Here is a 14,484-nt window from a genome sequence, read left to right as displayed (position 1 = left end):
ATTCTATTGTGTATGTTGATACCTAGATGGTCCCATATAAATATTCTATTATGAATGTTGATACCTAGATGGTCCCATAGCAATATGCTCATACTCCATTCTCAGCTTTTGTTAAAGCAGGGGTAAATGTATTTTCCTTGACACAGCTAAATTTTAGAATAAAATAAGTGATATAATTTTTTATTTGGAAGATATTTAACCACTGAGAATACCTTTTCCCCACATTTCTACTTTGCCAATTGTAAAGGATTTAGGTATTGATTAATTTTCCAAATGAAGGTTCCCAATAAATTGTTTTTCACATTTTCTCAGATTAACATAAATGTAGTTTTGTAATAAACAGTATCTCTTCTAATAACTATTTAGATTATAACCTGAAATGCACCACACACCTATTTTTGAACACAGTTATCACCATCAGTTTCCTTTATGTCAAGCTTAAATTATATTTCAGGGCATTGATCAGACCCTATTTTGTATGGGTTAGAAATACTGAAGTGAAATCAACAGGAAACCATGCTTGGGTATCTCAAGATAAGTGATCCACTACAGGCTGATATCCAATAAGCAAATATCACTGTTAGAAAGAGGATGAATTGAAAAAATAAAATAAAACTTAATGGAAATGTATTATCTACTTAGGACTAAATAAGAAAGAGGATATCTGAATTTACCAAACCATTACTTCTGAATGAGGATCACAAAGGAATACCAATGTCAAATACCTCAAAAGAAATCAATCACAGAGAACAACGAATCAAATAAAAAAAAAATAAAATAAAAAAAAGACCATGTGAACCACAGTGAATGGTATTCTCTTTTTGAATCGGCTCCATACTTAAACTATAAACTATGTAAGGTTTTCATTAAAGTAATAAAAATTGGGGTAAAATAACTTATTTTGTTCTCTTCTTGGGCTTTTGGGACAATAGTCAGAATAAAATATTTTTAAAATGAAACATTAAATATTAAACTTATCTAATTTTGCTACTGGAAAAATCTACACCAAATTAATAAAATAAAAACAAACCTGGCCGAGGTAAGGATAGACCGGCTTGATGGCTTGAGTTGAAAAATCAGGTGCTCTTGGATTAAGGCGAGATGCTGCTGGATGAAATTCCAACTCCTGATTACCAGCACCTTGGTATAGAGGTGGTGGTCGTAGGTCCGTAGGGGGTGGGAAATATGAAGGGGTTGGTGCTGTAGCAGCTACTGAAACAGGTTTAGAGACAGGAGAGCAGACCACATTCCCTCGGTAGCCAGGAGCTTTAGACGCATCAACCTAGGAATTATCAATTTATGAATAATAGGAATGTTTAATTATAAAAACTATTATTGGAAGAAGATAGTTGACAGTATATTATACGTTAAAATGATAAATATTATGTTATACTTGTAATTCCTAATTTATTGCATATATTTACCTCTTGTAATATTAGATATGAGATTAGATACTCTTGCAAGTTTACTTATCTACATATTATAAAAAAATCTGTCCCCAGTCAGGAAGTATAGATCTTTCCTCTATCTGCTACCCCCGTCTTTCTTCTCAGGTTATTATGATTATTGTTTATTTTTTCCAATATCATAATATCCCCTTTTACATATTACTATAACATATCTACTTCACCTATCTGTTGTACCTTATACATCTAACCTTATTTAATACTTCTTATGTTCTTTGCCATATTTAAAACTAGTTTTAATGAGTATTCTCCAACAATTTATGTGTCTAAATCTATATTAAGAACTTATACCACACCAGGTTATATTTATTAGCAAATTGTCTCCAATCTAACTACAGTATATTTCCTCATATTGTTATTATTAATAATTTTAGTTTTTCTATAAATTTTATAAACTTAACAATTGTTTTGAAATGTTTTTTATTTTTAATGTTCCTTTAATTCTAAAATGTTTATATCTTGTTTTCTCATTTAGCCCTGCACAGTTGGGTGAAACATTGGTTAACAATAAAGTCTTCTTTTACTATTTTGATACTTTAATTGAATGCCACCTGGACTATCTTCCTCCAATAAAAACTATTAATTTTTATTTCAAAAGAGCTTTAATTAAATTAATTTCTTACTTTATGAAACCAACATGTCATTGAAATTATGATATTAAAAGTTTTTCCAGATTTTTTTTTTTTAATTTTACCTGTGAGAAACAAAATCATTTTTTAACTACGTTTATTTTAACTAGAATAATAGATAGTAGTTTAAAAAAATAAAAATAGATTCAGTAGTACCAGACAGACAGAGTAATTATTTAAATATTCAAAAACAAATTCAAATAAAAATAAGATTTTGAATAAAATATTTGTTTGTTATTAATGAATTGTGAATTAAAATAAAAAATTTCTAAAACAATTTTTGCAAGTAAGAAAATATTCATTATTAATTTCAAAGTTCTTAAATTCACCACTAATCAAAAACCAGCATATAAGGATTTTAAATAAAAAAATAAATTTGGAATCTATACTAATGTAATATACATATTTAATTGTGTTTTAAGTTTCAAATATAAGTTTTTAAAAAGAGCTACAAGTTCACTGCTATTTTATAAGAATCTTTCTTAAAAGTTATGTCTTATATTTAAAAATAAAAATTATGCAATAACTGTTACAGTGAAATTACTAACAATTTCAGGCCTGGATTATAACAGGATCAAGTAGCAAATGATTAAATAATTGGACTTAATAAGAGATTCAATCATTTCACTAACACTCAGAATTTTAAAACTAAAATAAAGGAAGACTGAAGGAGTAAGGGCAATAGCAGCTACCGAGGCAGGAGAACAGACTGTATTCTTTCATTCCTCCTTCATTATATATTACATATTCAAGCCTTTAACACTTAACTGAGTAACTGGTCCATTTGATTATAGAATCAATAATTAATTAAAATAAAAAAATACTAACTCATGTCATCAGACAGGCTTAAAAAAGTGATATGTAGCCAAATATTCTTAATTAGAAAATGAGTTAGTCCAAAATAAAATTATTTATTAATAAAAAAACAGATAATTTCGGAACTGGGCTCATAGTAACCTGTAATGCCAAAATTATAATAAAAAAGAAGATGGTAAAAACTTACCAAAGAACTTACTTGATAAAAACCTACCTGGGGTGGTGATGGATCCAGGTACTTATTTGAGGGGGGTGGTAATTGTGATACTGAGGAGTTAGGTGCTCCGGTCGCAGCAACACTTGCAAAATTAATACCTTTCTGGCAGTCGTTTTCCCTACCCCACATTGACTGCTGAGCCACCTGAAATCATCACAATAAATTTATTTGGACTTCAATAAATCATTTCAGAGAAACAGAACAAGGCTTCACTCATTACAAAATTGTATTTTTTAACATTATATTTAGGTTGATTTCATGTTTGATGATTGACTAATTTCATTTTACATGGGATTGGTTTAAATTGATGACAAAATAATAATAGATAGATGAAAATAACTTACTAAAATAGTATCCGTTAAAGACAGTAAAATACTAAAACCTTTTGGTAGAGAGAATGCAAAATAAGGTCTACCTAGTATATAGGTGAAATATAACTTCCTGATCATTTTTACTGGATAAGTATGAACATGATTACCCATATTCAAAGGTCAAAGAATGAATTTTATTATTTAACAAATTTGAGTTGTTTTGTAAAAAAAAAAAAAAAAATCTACAGGAGGAACTTTGTTTGAAACGTGTGCAAAAATACCTTCATGCATAGAGAAGCGAAAGGAGCAGATGGAATTTGATGAAATTTATACTCAAATATCCTCAAATTCCCTCAAAATTTGAACCGTATTGGTCAGGCCGTTTTTGAAATATAGGTGTACCTAGAAAAATACATCTATCCATGTGTAAGCCAAAGGAGTAGATGGAATATGATAAAATTGATATGGGAACCAACCAGTAAAATCTCTGTAAATTTTATAAAAAAACAGTTCAATTGATTATGTTATAACACCTATTGATTGTAGACAGATGAAAAAACTAAATTTGTTCCTTTAAGTCTATGAACTAAAATAAGAGTGAAAATTTGATTACCTGAGTTCACATTTTTTTTTTTACCTCCTTTATAAATAAATAGCTGCTCTACCTTCCTTCATTGTTGGGAAAAAAAATTAATAAATTATTAATCTATTCTGAAAATTATACTTAAGTTACTTCCTTTTGCAAATTAAAGATAAGCGGTTATACATGCCCATTAAATAACAAAATTAAAATGAAATTGATAGTGTAAGTGAAAATTAAAAAGAAGGTTAATTAAATAAAATATACAAGAATACTTAAATCTATTTCTGATCACAAATAGAACATGAAGATGACTTGTTCCCACTTATGAAGTATTTATCTTCATTGAATTAAACTTTAAACCATACTTAAAGCTTATTAATTCAATTAACTAAGTTTAAATAAAAATATCTTATGGGCATATTCAAGGATAATTAAAACTTAAGTAGCTAACTGATGTCATGATCCCAACCAAACACTATTATTTCACTGTTATTACAGTTACAAAATTAGCAATAAAAAATTAGAACATTAGTAATAGAGGATTACCTTTGTAAAGGTGTCATTGAAGAGAGAATACTCCAGCGTTGCTGTGGTGGAGGGGGCAGAGGAGATGGAGGGAACTACCGAAGCTGAGGAAGGAGGAGCGAGACTAATCTGTGGTGCTGGTGGTGGAGGTGGTAAAGCAGCTGGTGGGGAGGGAGTGGGCGGAAGCGCAGCAGGTGGTGACGGCGGCCTCGCCACTGCCTCTGTTGCGATGCTAGTCGCAGGTGGGGCGGTAGAGGGCTGCGTCACAGCCTGCTGCGGCTGAGGCTGCGGTGGGGACGGCTCCGTCAGCTTGGCAGCGAAGGTTTGTGTCACTGCGCTGGCAGGCTGTTTACCACTGCTGCTACTACTGTTCAGAGAGACAGAAGTACCACTACCTCCTCGCCCTGATGTCATGATGGCCCCAGTGTATGACATTGTTGTTTTGGTGCATGTTGAGGAGGATACAGAAACTTGCCTCTTACCAACTGAAAATATATTTCATATTGTAGAGAAACATAATTAGATAAAAAATATTTCATGTTTTTAGTTTGAATCAAAACAATCATAATTAAACATAAGAAGCTTTTGAAAATGAATTAACAAGAATGGAAATACCCCCAAAATCTAATAACTTCAAGATGGTGGAAAAGCTAAAAAAAAAAAAAAAGCAGAATTTCACAAGTTATTTTTATTACGTACATTTCTTTAAAAGTAAGGTTATTTAAAATACCAAGAAAATTGATTATATAAAAATATCCAAGAATTAAATAACAAATTAGTTCTGGCATATTTTCAACAAGGAAAAAAAAAAATGATAAAAAGGAAATTAATGTAGAAAAGAAAGGGGTCTTCTATTTAAACGATCGGTAAAAAATTATTAAATATTACACATCTAGTATATTAGCTTAAAATGTAATCTGCATGCTAGCTAACATTGTTCCACTTAATTATTCAGATCAAAATTTATTTTTAAATAATTTATAGCCAATGTATAAAATTTCATAAAATCAATGAACCATATGTAATCTCTAACTTCAACATTTTCTTTTTAAATAATAAATCTTACATTAATAATATTTATGTAAAAAATATCACTAAATGTACATTACACTATGAGATCCAATAAAACAAAACCATAAGCTACTAGGAAATAAAAGTCACTGAAAGATTTCTGAATAAAGGATGAATTAATTAAAGCTTGTCATTATATCTTGCTTGTCAAACGCTAAATAAATACTCTGTCTGCTGTAAGTATCCCGTGCGGTTAGGCTGGGCCAATGATATTCACTCCCTTGTCTCATAAAAATTATATTACTTATAGAAAAAGTCTCAATCTTGAGACAAACTACTATTTTTGGCAATGAATCAAAACCTGTCATTGCATAATACCAGAAGAAGCTAGAAGTCGGAAAAATATTTACTTTGTGAAGAAAATCAGTAAAATTTAAAAGTTAGGTATATTAATTTTATTATTTATACATCAAATAGAAAATTTTATCGAATTTAATGAGCTTGGTTAGTCCCAATAATAGAGCTTAAATTTCTAATAAAGAGATAAAAATTTCCTATGAATAAACTTTCCTTTATACTATTCTTTTGCTTAACATGGTTTCTCCCGAAGATTCGGGACATTCCCTCCATTATCTCTGGATATATATATTTTTCTAAATATTATAATATTCTTTACATTCTATTGTCCCAAATATATTAATAGCAAAACCTTTTATTTAACTGTTTATTAAGTTTATAATATTCCTTAAGGGGTGTTTCTTTTATTATATTTTTGAGTTATTACTGTAACCTAGAGAATACTGAAATTTAAGTTCTAGCTAATAATATATTTGGACTATAGGAGTTGATATAAAGAATGTTACAACATTTATAGAAAAAAATATATATATCTTGAAGATGGAAGAATATCTTGAAACATCAGAAGGAACTATGTTAAGTGAAATAATAAAATAAAGGAAAGTTTATTAATTGAAAATAAATTTATTACTTTATAAGATTTTAAACTGTATATCTTCCTTCTTAAAGAAGCAGAGTTTAAATTAGAACTTTAAGTTAACGTTCAATAGCTTGAGAGAAATTTTTAATTATGAAAATCTTATTTATTTTTTATTTTAAATATAATTAATTGAAATCAAACATAATATACTTGGTAGTTGATATTAAAGGTTTTCAGGAATTAGCAAATAAAATCTATTAGTATTAGCATGAGTAGAGAAAAGAAAGGAATAGTTCTAACCATGAGAGGCAAGGCGAGGTGCTGTCACCCTACTGGATGAAGAGGATGCGGAGCTTCTAGGTGGTATTAAAGGAGCTACACTAGTTAATACACCTGAAAAAAAGAATTCTTTATAGAAAAAATTTGGATTTCTTTGAACATTTTTTCAAAAATTTATTAAATGTGATTAATAAAAAATAAATAAATCATAACTTATTAGCATTTTAAATATTATATTGTGGCTTCAATCTATATCTAACATTCAAAGTAATTATTTTAATAGATTCATCAACAAAATCTGAGTACCTTTATTAACAAGTGTTTTAATTTAGATCTTCTTCCAGCTCTTAGAAGGAGGATCAATTTATATTAATTCAGTGAACATGATCAAGTTTTAAAATTTTGAAATTACAAAGTTGAATTATGTCAACTGAGATTCTTTCATAAAATTAGAGGCAGGAAAATAATAACTTGGATTAAGATGTAATACTTATCAATAAAAATTTAGTACGAAAGCTTACCAGAGGTAGTAGTTTTATTACTCAATGAAACTATTGCACTAGGTTGAGATGTCTTATTGCTAGGCTTCGATTTAGCAGTATTCTGGAAAAAAAAAATCACATGCTTACGATTGGTGATATTTATAATTAATAGCTAGTTTATGAAAGAATTATTCAACCTTAAGCCATTAAAAAAAAAAAATCACTTACAACTGATTTTTCCCAGACAGCAGCAGCTGATTTTGCTGATTTTGGTAAAATTTGTAGAATGTCAACATCAGGATCTTTAATTAGCGCAGCAATCAAGGAGTGAGCCTGCTTTGTAGCTTCAGAGGAACCCCTAAATCAACAACTATTATTTAAAATATCCAATATTAGCCTTTTAAAATTAATTTGTTAATTATTATCCAAGGCAGAGAATTTAAAATTAATTAGGAAAAGTATAGTTAAAACATTGAAAGAGTCAATGCACAATGCTTTTCTTCAAATTTCTTTTTCTTAAGATAAAACTTTTTATCAATGAAAATCAAAGAAACAATAAATTAAATTAACAGGATATTTTCTGTTGTTTTAAAACAGAGAGTTTATTTTAAAACTATATCATTAGGTACAATAATAATAATAATAAAGGCCTAACAAACCAGATTGTTCGATGCCGATACCACCAATTGCCCTCTACATAAATTCTTCTAGTGATGCCCCTCCAAACCCAATTCTACTAAATCAGTTTTAACACAATCCTCTCATCTACGTTTTGGTCTACCCCTTGGCCGTTTAACTGTCAGTTCAGTGTTTATTAACATTTTAGGGATCTAAATTTATTACTATTACAATCCCTACAACCTTACACATCGCAATGCTATAACTAGGTCTCTTAATTTAGTGTTGTGTAGTCTTCTAAATTCTCCTGTGAATTTATCCTTTTTTGGTCTGAATACTTTATTTTCGAAAACCTTAAGGCGCTATTCATTTTTTAGTATAAGAGACCATGTCTCACATCCATAAAGAACAGTGGGAAGGATAATAGTTTTGTAAATCCTAATTTTTAATTTTTTTGATAGAAGGCACAAGCTAAACAGTTTCGAAATTGAAAAATAACAAGTATTTCCCCCCTTTAACCTAGCTTTTATTTCCTCATCAATTTTGTTTTTTCTAGTAACTGTAGAACCTAAATACTTAAACCTATCTATCTGTTCAAACGTATTTTCTCCTATTGTATATATGTATATTGTATATGTATATTGTATGTATGTATATATGTATACCGGACCGTAAAAATTGATATATAGGATTGATATAAACGTTGGAAAATAAAATAGTTGTAAACTATTTTTGTTTCACTTTTGACCGCAACCCTGACCATCTTCCTATATATGTATTTTCTCCTACATCTATATTACCGAAATTGCTCACATTTCTACTGTTAACCATGTTTTATGTTTTATCCATATTTATTTCAGGACCTAGTTCCTTACTGTAGTTTATTAACGTGGTTGTATTTGGTTCAAGAGTTTCTTTATCTTTACCCGATAATACCAAATCATAAGCATACCCAAGCACCGGTATTTTACCACCCACAGTTAAACCCGTTTCGATATATGGATACCAAAGTGTGATGACAGACCCTTCAATTTATTATAGAATTCGCATTTACTCTCTTTAACACTGCCTTCGGATGGAGAATGAATGTTAATCAGAGCAATTTCAACGTCCCTGAAATATTGCTACCGATATCCTATTAATAAAAAATTTGACATCCCTTAACGCAGAAAACAAACTATTCCTAATAAGAAAATATCAGTATGTATATACTTATTTATTATTTAAATACAGTAATTTTAGAAGCAGGTATACTAGTCTTTAACTAAGGTTTTAAAAGATATGTTTAATGCAGTTTATTAAAATAAATGTTCAAAATAACTTCTTTTTCTTCCTCCTCAGTGCCTCTCAGCTGGGAGGTGCCTTGATCCAAGCTTTTCATCTGTCCCGGTCCATTGCCAATGCCAATGCCCTCATAGAATCCAACATTATCCAGCTATCACATCCTTGGCCTTCCTCTTGGTCTAGCTTCAACAAATTTGTGTGATCCACTTTTTGCATAACTAAAAGTTTGCATAACTTTGCTTTTACTTGAATTTATAATCATGCCTTTTCTCACCAGCTCCGCTTCCCAATCCATTACAGCTTGCTGAAGATTCTGGATGGAGTCCACTATGATTACAATATCATCGGCATATAGAAGTGTCTGAGCAAGAATTGTTCTCTCACGAAATTCCATTTCCCTACTACTGTTCGTGTCATCCTTCTTTTACATATTTTCAATACATCGTTCATCAGAACAATAAAGTGAAGAGGGCCCAGACTATCTCCCTGTTTGACACAGCTCTTCATATCAAAGCACCTAAACTTCTTTCCATTCACCCTGACTTTACCCTTTGAGCCCTTGTACAGAGATTTTTTTCAAAATAAATGGTTGATTTTAAAATCATAATTCAAAATTTGTCAACTACATTAATGAAGCATGTCGTACTGTTTTACTTTCTAATCAAAAAACTTGTTTTTTTACTGTTATTGTTTTTATAAAAAGACAATTTATATTATCTTGTTGGTCCTAACAAACTTATAATAGAAAAAAAAAATTGTAAGATATATTTACATTATTCCATTTAGCATAATTTGAAAATACCAACTTCAACAGTAATTAATTGGCATTATAATGGTTCTTACTGAATCTAATATCTCTAACAAAAATATTAAATGGATAATTTAATTTTTCTAAACAAAGAAAAATATTTATATTTTTATAAATTATAAAGGTATAATATATTTACTTTTTTAAAAAATAAAACATATAAACTCAATTTTCACAAAAATGCTAGATTGTCCAAGTCTCATTCCCAACTTTTCATATATACTATACTCCATTTTTAAAAAATAAGTATTATGGTACTCACTTCAAAGTGATGATACGCTCACCCTGGCCTTTACTCTGCTTCTCAACTTCAATATGGGCCCCTGTTGCCGTTCGGATCGCATTAATATTACTACCTCCTCTGCCTATTACCCTACTGATAGCATTAAGAGGAACTGACACCTTTTTTGATCGAAAAGGTGAATTAAGGTACCTGAAGACAAAATTAAATGAATAAGATATTATTACATATGAAATGTATATAAAAAAAAGTAGTTCTTAATAAAAACAAATTCTTAATTTGTATAATTTACTTTCTCACAACTTCCTTCCACCCTTCATCACGTTTGCCACCTTGCTTCGGACTTGAAGAGCTACCACTCACACCTCCCGTGCTCCCTTTGGAAGGAGTAATCATGTCATCACAATAGGAGCTGAAACAAAATTAAAAAAAAAAATCCATTTTTAAAGAATAATTACATGAAACATATAATTTGAAAAAAATTGTACTAAAAGGAAAACTTAATTTTGTAATGGCGAAAACCACTGAACCAATCTATACTAAATTTTAACTACATTTTCATAATCTTCGAAAGGTTTAGAAATAATAGCAGATCTACTACTGTCTAATTACATAGTTATCAAACAACTATTTTGTATTATTCAATTCAATATTTTGTATGATTCCAAATTTGTTAGTATACTATTTCTTTTCAATTCTATATTTCTCTAAATGATGGTAGTTATTTCTTTTTATTCTATAGCTCTGATGAAGACCTCAAACTCAGGTCTAAACGTCGGCATAAATAAATAATTTTTTGTTTATTTGTTTTCTTTGCTGACCCCCCTCAGCCATCTTCTCCAATTAGTAATCGACGGTCAACTATCAACACCTCAATAACCGTTTAGATTAATTTGTCGAGAGTCATCAGACTTTAATAGCCACAGAACCATAACTGCATCATATAAAAGAAAAAACACAGTAAATCTTAACAAGTCATTTTCATACAAACAGAAGAAAAAAAAACTCAAAATATAACTTATTCAGATGCCCTATAAATTTATTTTTCTCCTACAATACATTTATTCACCAAAAAATGTTATTATACATAAATTATTATTACAAATTCTCAAAGTTCTTTAAATTTAGATTTAATTGAAGAATAAGAATTATTCTTAATTAAAAATAATTAACAATTCAAAAGGATTTTGTTATTTCGGTTAGACTTTTTTTTGTTTTTGACTGTTAATTGTTAGATGTATTGTAATCAGAGCTAACAACGTATTTTTTTTTTTTTTTTTACCTAACATTCACGTATTTTTTTCACTTTAGCAAGTAATTGGTAAGGCAATAAGGCTTTACATTGCATGTAGAGTGCTAATGCCAAGTCTTTCAATTAGTGTTTTTAGTTAATCCTAACTAAAACTAACAATTTATTATTTTTCCTTAGATTTTGAATTTCAGAACATAGGCGTACTTTAAACCATAGATCATTTGGGACTGAAGTTTGGGGCTGGGTGGATGTGTTTTTGGGGCCAGGGTCGGATTTGTATTTGGAGTTTGGGTTGTATTTATTTTTGGAGCCGGGGTGGATTATTTGAATTTTAGAACATAGGAGAATGCTGTAATAGTTATTTTTTAGACCTGTGATATTTATAATTTTGGAGTATTTGGTCACTGTCAAGGCATATATATAGTGTTATATCCTCTTTTGTGAGTAAATAGTTATTTTTTAGGCCATGTTGAGCAGATTCAAATATTTTAAAAACTTTTCTTTTAACTTGCCATCATAATTGAAATTACAGTACATTTAAGGAAAACTAGAAGTTAAGAATAAGTATTAAAGAAAATTAATCATAAAGGAAATCATAAGAAAAAACTCAAAACTGTAGTGCTACAATTGATGTTGAGAACTAAAACCTAGAGAAGGGGAAGGAAGAAAACTTGGTTTTTGGAATTGATTCATTGCTTAGGTGTGGGCGGTGAATGATGTTTCCTGGATGAGGAGGGCCTCATTCATCTTTTGTCTAGCTCAAGGGGAGACATCTAAAAAAAGAGGACATCGAAGAGTCACCCAAGAAGAATTAAGGATTCTATGTTTGGATCGCCAAACAACACATTTCGGTGGATGGGAAGTGAGTAAAAAACTGTAAGAGGACCAGTGCTTTGTTTCGTTAGTGCTTGTTTACTGAAAGATTGTAAATAGTCAGTGTTAGATTGTTGAGAAAATCATCAAAAGAAGATTCTATGAAATTGGTTCGTTTAGTTCTACCTAAAATTAAATAATTTGTAAAAGAGAGATTAATTTAATTAAGTGTTAATAGCAGAAAAGTCTTTTTTTGATTGCCTAGAAACCCGCCCTGAGATTAGGAGTCTATAATATTATATACAATAAAATAAAAATTATCATATTTATTTAGTATTCAATCTTTTTATTTGACCTTGTCATCTTCAAAACTATACCTTAGATATGAGAATTTAGTTAAAACTATTAAAATTCTTTTTTATTTATTTTAAATAATTTTTATTATTACAATATATATAAAATAGTTAATATGACAGTTGCTTCACTGACATTAATTGTACTATCAACTGCCACACTAGAGCTAGTACAACATTACAATCCTGACTGCAACGATTATAATTGCAGTTATAACGACATCACTGATTTTCCAAGAGCGGGTATTTTTTGGTCAACAGCATTGGCAGCACTAATTGTATTATATAGTCAGTAAGCATGTAACTGTTGCCCCTTAAGTTGTTTGATGTACATCAACCGTACCCTTAGCAACCATTAGTTTTTCGCTTCAAAGATCTCTTGGACCAGGACTTGTGAGAATAACAGTCTATTTATGTAATAGCTCGGCCAAAGGCACTTCATTGCTCGCCTGATGTTTTGTTGAGAGCATCAGGTAAACAGCAGGCTATTTACTACTATATAATTATTATTAAGAGGCTCATGTATACATGGAACATTTTTTTCATGAATAGTATCATATTATATGCTCAATTAAATTGAACATTTTCTTTATCATCTGCAGTACTTAATATTTTAATTTAGAATTGATATACAATAATTAATTTTAAGTTGTAAGTCATTTAAATAAAAAAAATCATAATATTCAAGAAATTACATATATGATATCTTCTTCCCTTTGGTTGCAGGGAGGTACGAGTCGGAACCAGTAGCTTCAAAGTCCTCTCTTTCGGCAGGGTGCCTTGTTGGTTCGAAAACAAGACCTCCACTTCCTTTCTTTCCTCTACCTCCTCCTTTTTCTTCTCTTTTATCAGTTTTGGTGAGGGCAGGTTCTTGGCTCTTGGACATAGCATTACTGGGAGTAACCGAACTTTTATTGCTATTGATGTTATTTACATTCCGCCTTTCCTATAAATGAAAAATTAAATTAATATAATGTTATTCATAAGCCAACCAACATTAATATCAAAATAACACCTCTAAAAATGCTATGAAGGGCTAAGAAATGCTATTAAAAATATTGTAGTCAATACATGCAAAATAAAAGGAATATTGCATAATTGCCTAGTTTTAACTGCTGTCATTTGTTTATTAAAAACTTAGTAATAAAAAAAGTTACACCCTAATATATTTTTTTCCAATATAGTATAATTCCAAGAATAATATTAAAGGTTGCTTTTCACAAGAAACAAACTTATTATTGAAATAATAAGTTGAAGTTCAGTTCGGTAATGTGAGGGCCGTTGAACAAGCAGAAGTTTGAGGGTTTGTTCTAATGCCATTTATTAATTTAAATTATTATTAACGCCATTGATCAAATCAATTTTAGATTCATACATTTCTTAAAATCAAATTTTTTAAGTGAAACAGGTCAAATAATATGAGAGCAAATATTTATGAGGGATTCTGTTGTAAAATTAAATAAATGAATGATAGTAAATAAGAAATGATTACAAACATTTTCTGAAGTTTTGGTAGAAGTGGATGGAAGTGAAGTTGTATTAGGGGTGGATATCACTTGCTGCTGCCCGGGAGGTGGCTTTTTCTTTTTCTTTTCCTTCCGCCTTCCGGCTCCTGCCTTCACTTCATTGGACGAACAAGAGCCTTGAGAATTTGCATCTATTCCACTATCACCTTCTTCTCCTTCACCAGCTCGTGCCGGAGATTCAATCACCTCATTTACTTTAGCTAAAAATAAATATACTTATTAATAAAACCTAATGGAACTGAACCTTACAACTCTTCTATCCAACTAACTCAAATGTATTACTAATCTTTTAAAAATATCTTTACATCTCACACTAAAATTCCCTTTCCAATG

General features: G+C 29.9%; 1 protein-coding gene across 11 annotated transcripts in view; it reads right to left on the bottom strand.

Moving 5' to 3' along the window:
* mask (multiple ankyrin repeats single KH domain) overlaps positions 1–14,484 on the bottom strand; it is a 58,980-nt gene that overhangs the window by 5,687 nt on the left and 38,809 nt on the right. For 9 of the 11 annotated variants that reach the window (XM_014415418.2, XM_014415426.2, XM_014415423.2 and 6 more), the window contains 10 exons: positions 14,122–14,351; positions 13,321–13,571; positions 10,500–10,619; positions 10,229–10,399; positions 7,485–7,614; positions 7,296–7,377; positions 6,796–6,888; positions 4,569–5,032; positions 3,111–3,272; positions 1,031–1,282 (listed from right to left, as the gene is read on the bottom strand). In XM_014415418.2, the coding sequence (XP_014270904.1) occupies positions 1,031–1,282; positions 3,111–3,272; positions 4,569–5,032; positions 6,796–6,888; positions 7,296–7,377; positions 7,485–7,614; positions 10,229–10,399; positions 10,500–10,619; positions 13,321–13,571; positions 14,122–14,351 (1,955 nt within the window). The remainder of the gene's footprint in view (positions 1–1,030; positions 1,283–3,110; positions 3,273–4,568; positions 5,033–6,795; positions 6,889–7,295; positions 7,378–7,484; positions 7,615–10,228; positions 10,400–10,499; positions 10,620–13,320; positions 13,572–14,121; positions 14,352–14,484) is intronic. The other 2 variants (XM_014415421.2, XM_024359409.2) reach the window with 1 other exon arrangement.

The sequence above is a fragment of the Halyomorpha halys genome, unplaced genomic scaffold, assembly GCF_000696795.3.
Source record: "Halyomorpha halys isolate HHAL.00 unplaced genomic scaffold, Hhal_1.1 Scaffold100.1, whole genome shotgun sequence".
Taxonomy (NCBI): Eukaryota; Metazoa; Arthropoda; class Insecta; order Hemiptera; family Pentatomidae; genus Halyomorpha; species Halyomorpha halys.
The sequence above is the reverse complement of the archived record's forward strand: the minus strand, read 5'-3'. Positions and strand labels throughout refer to the sequence as shown.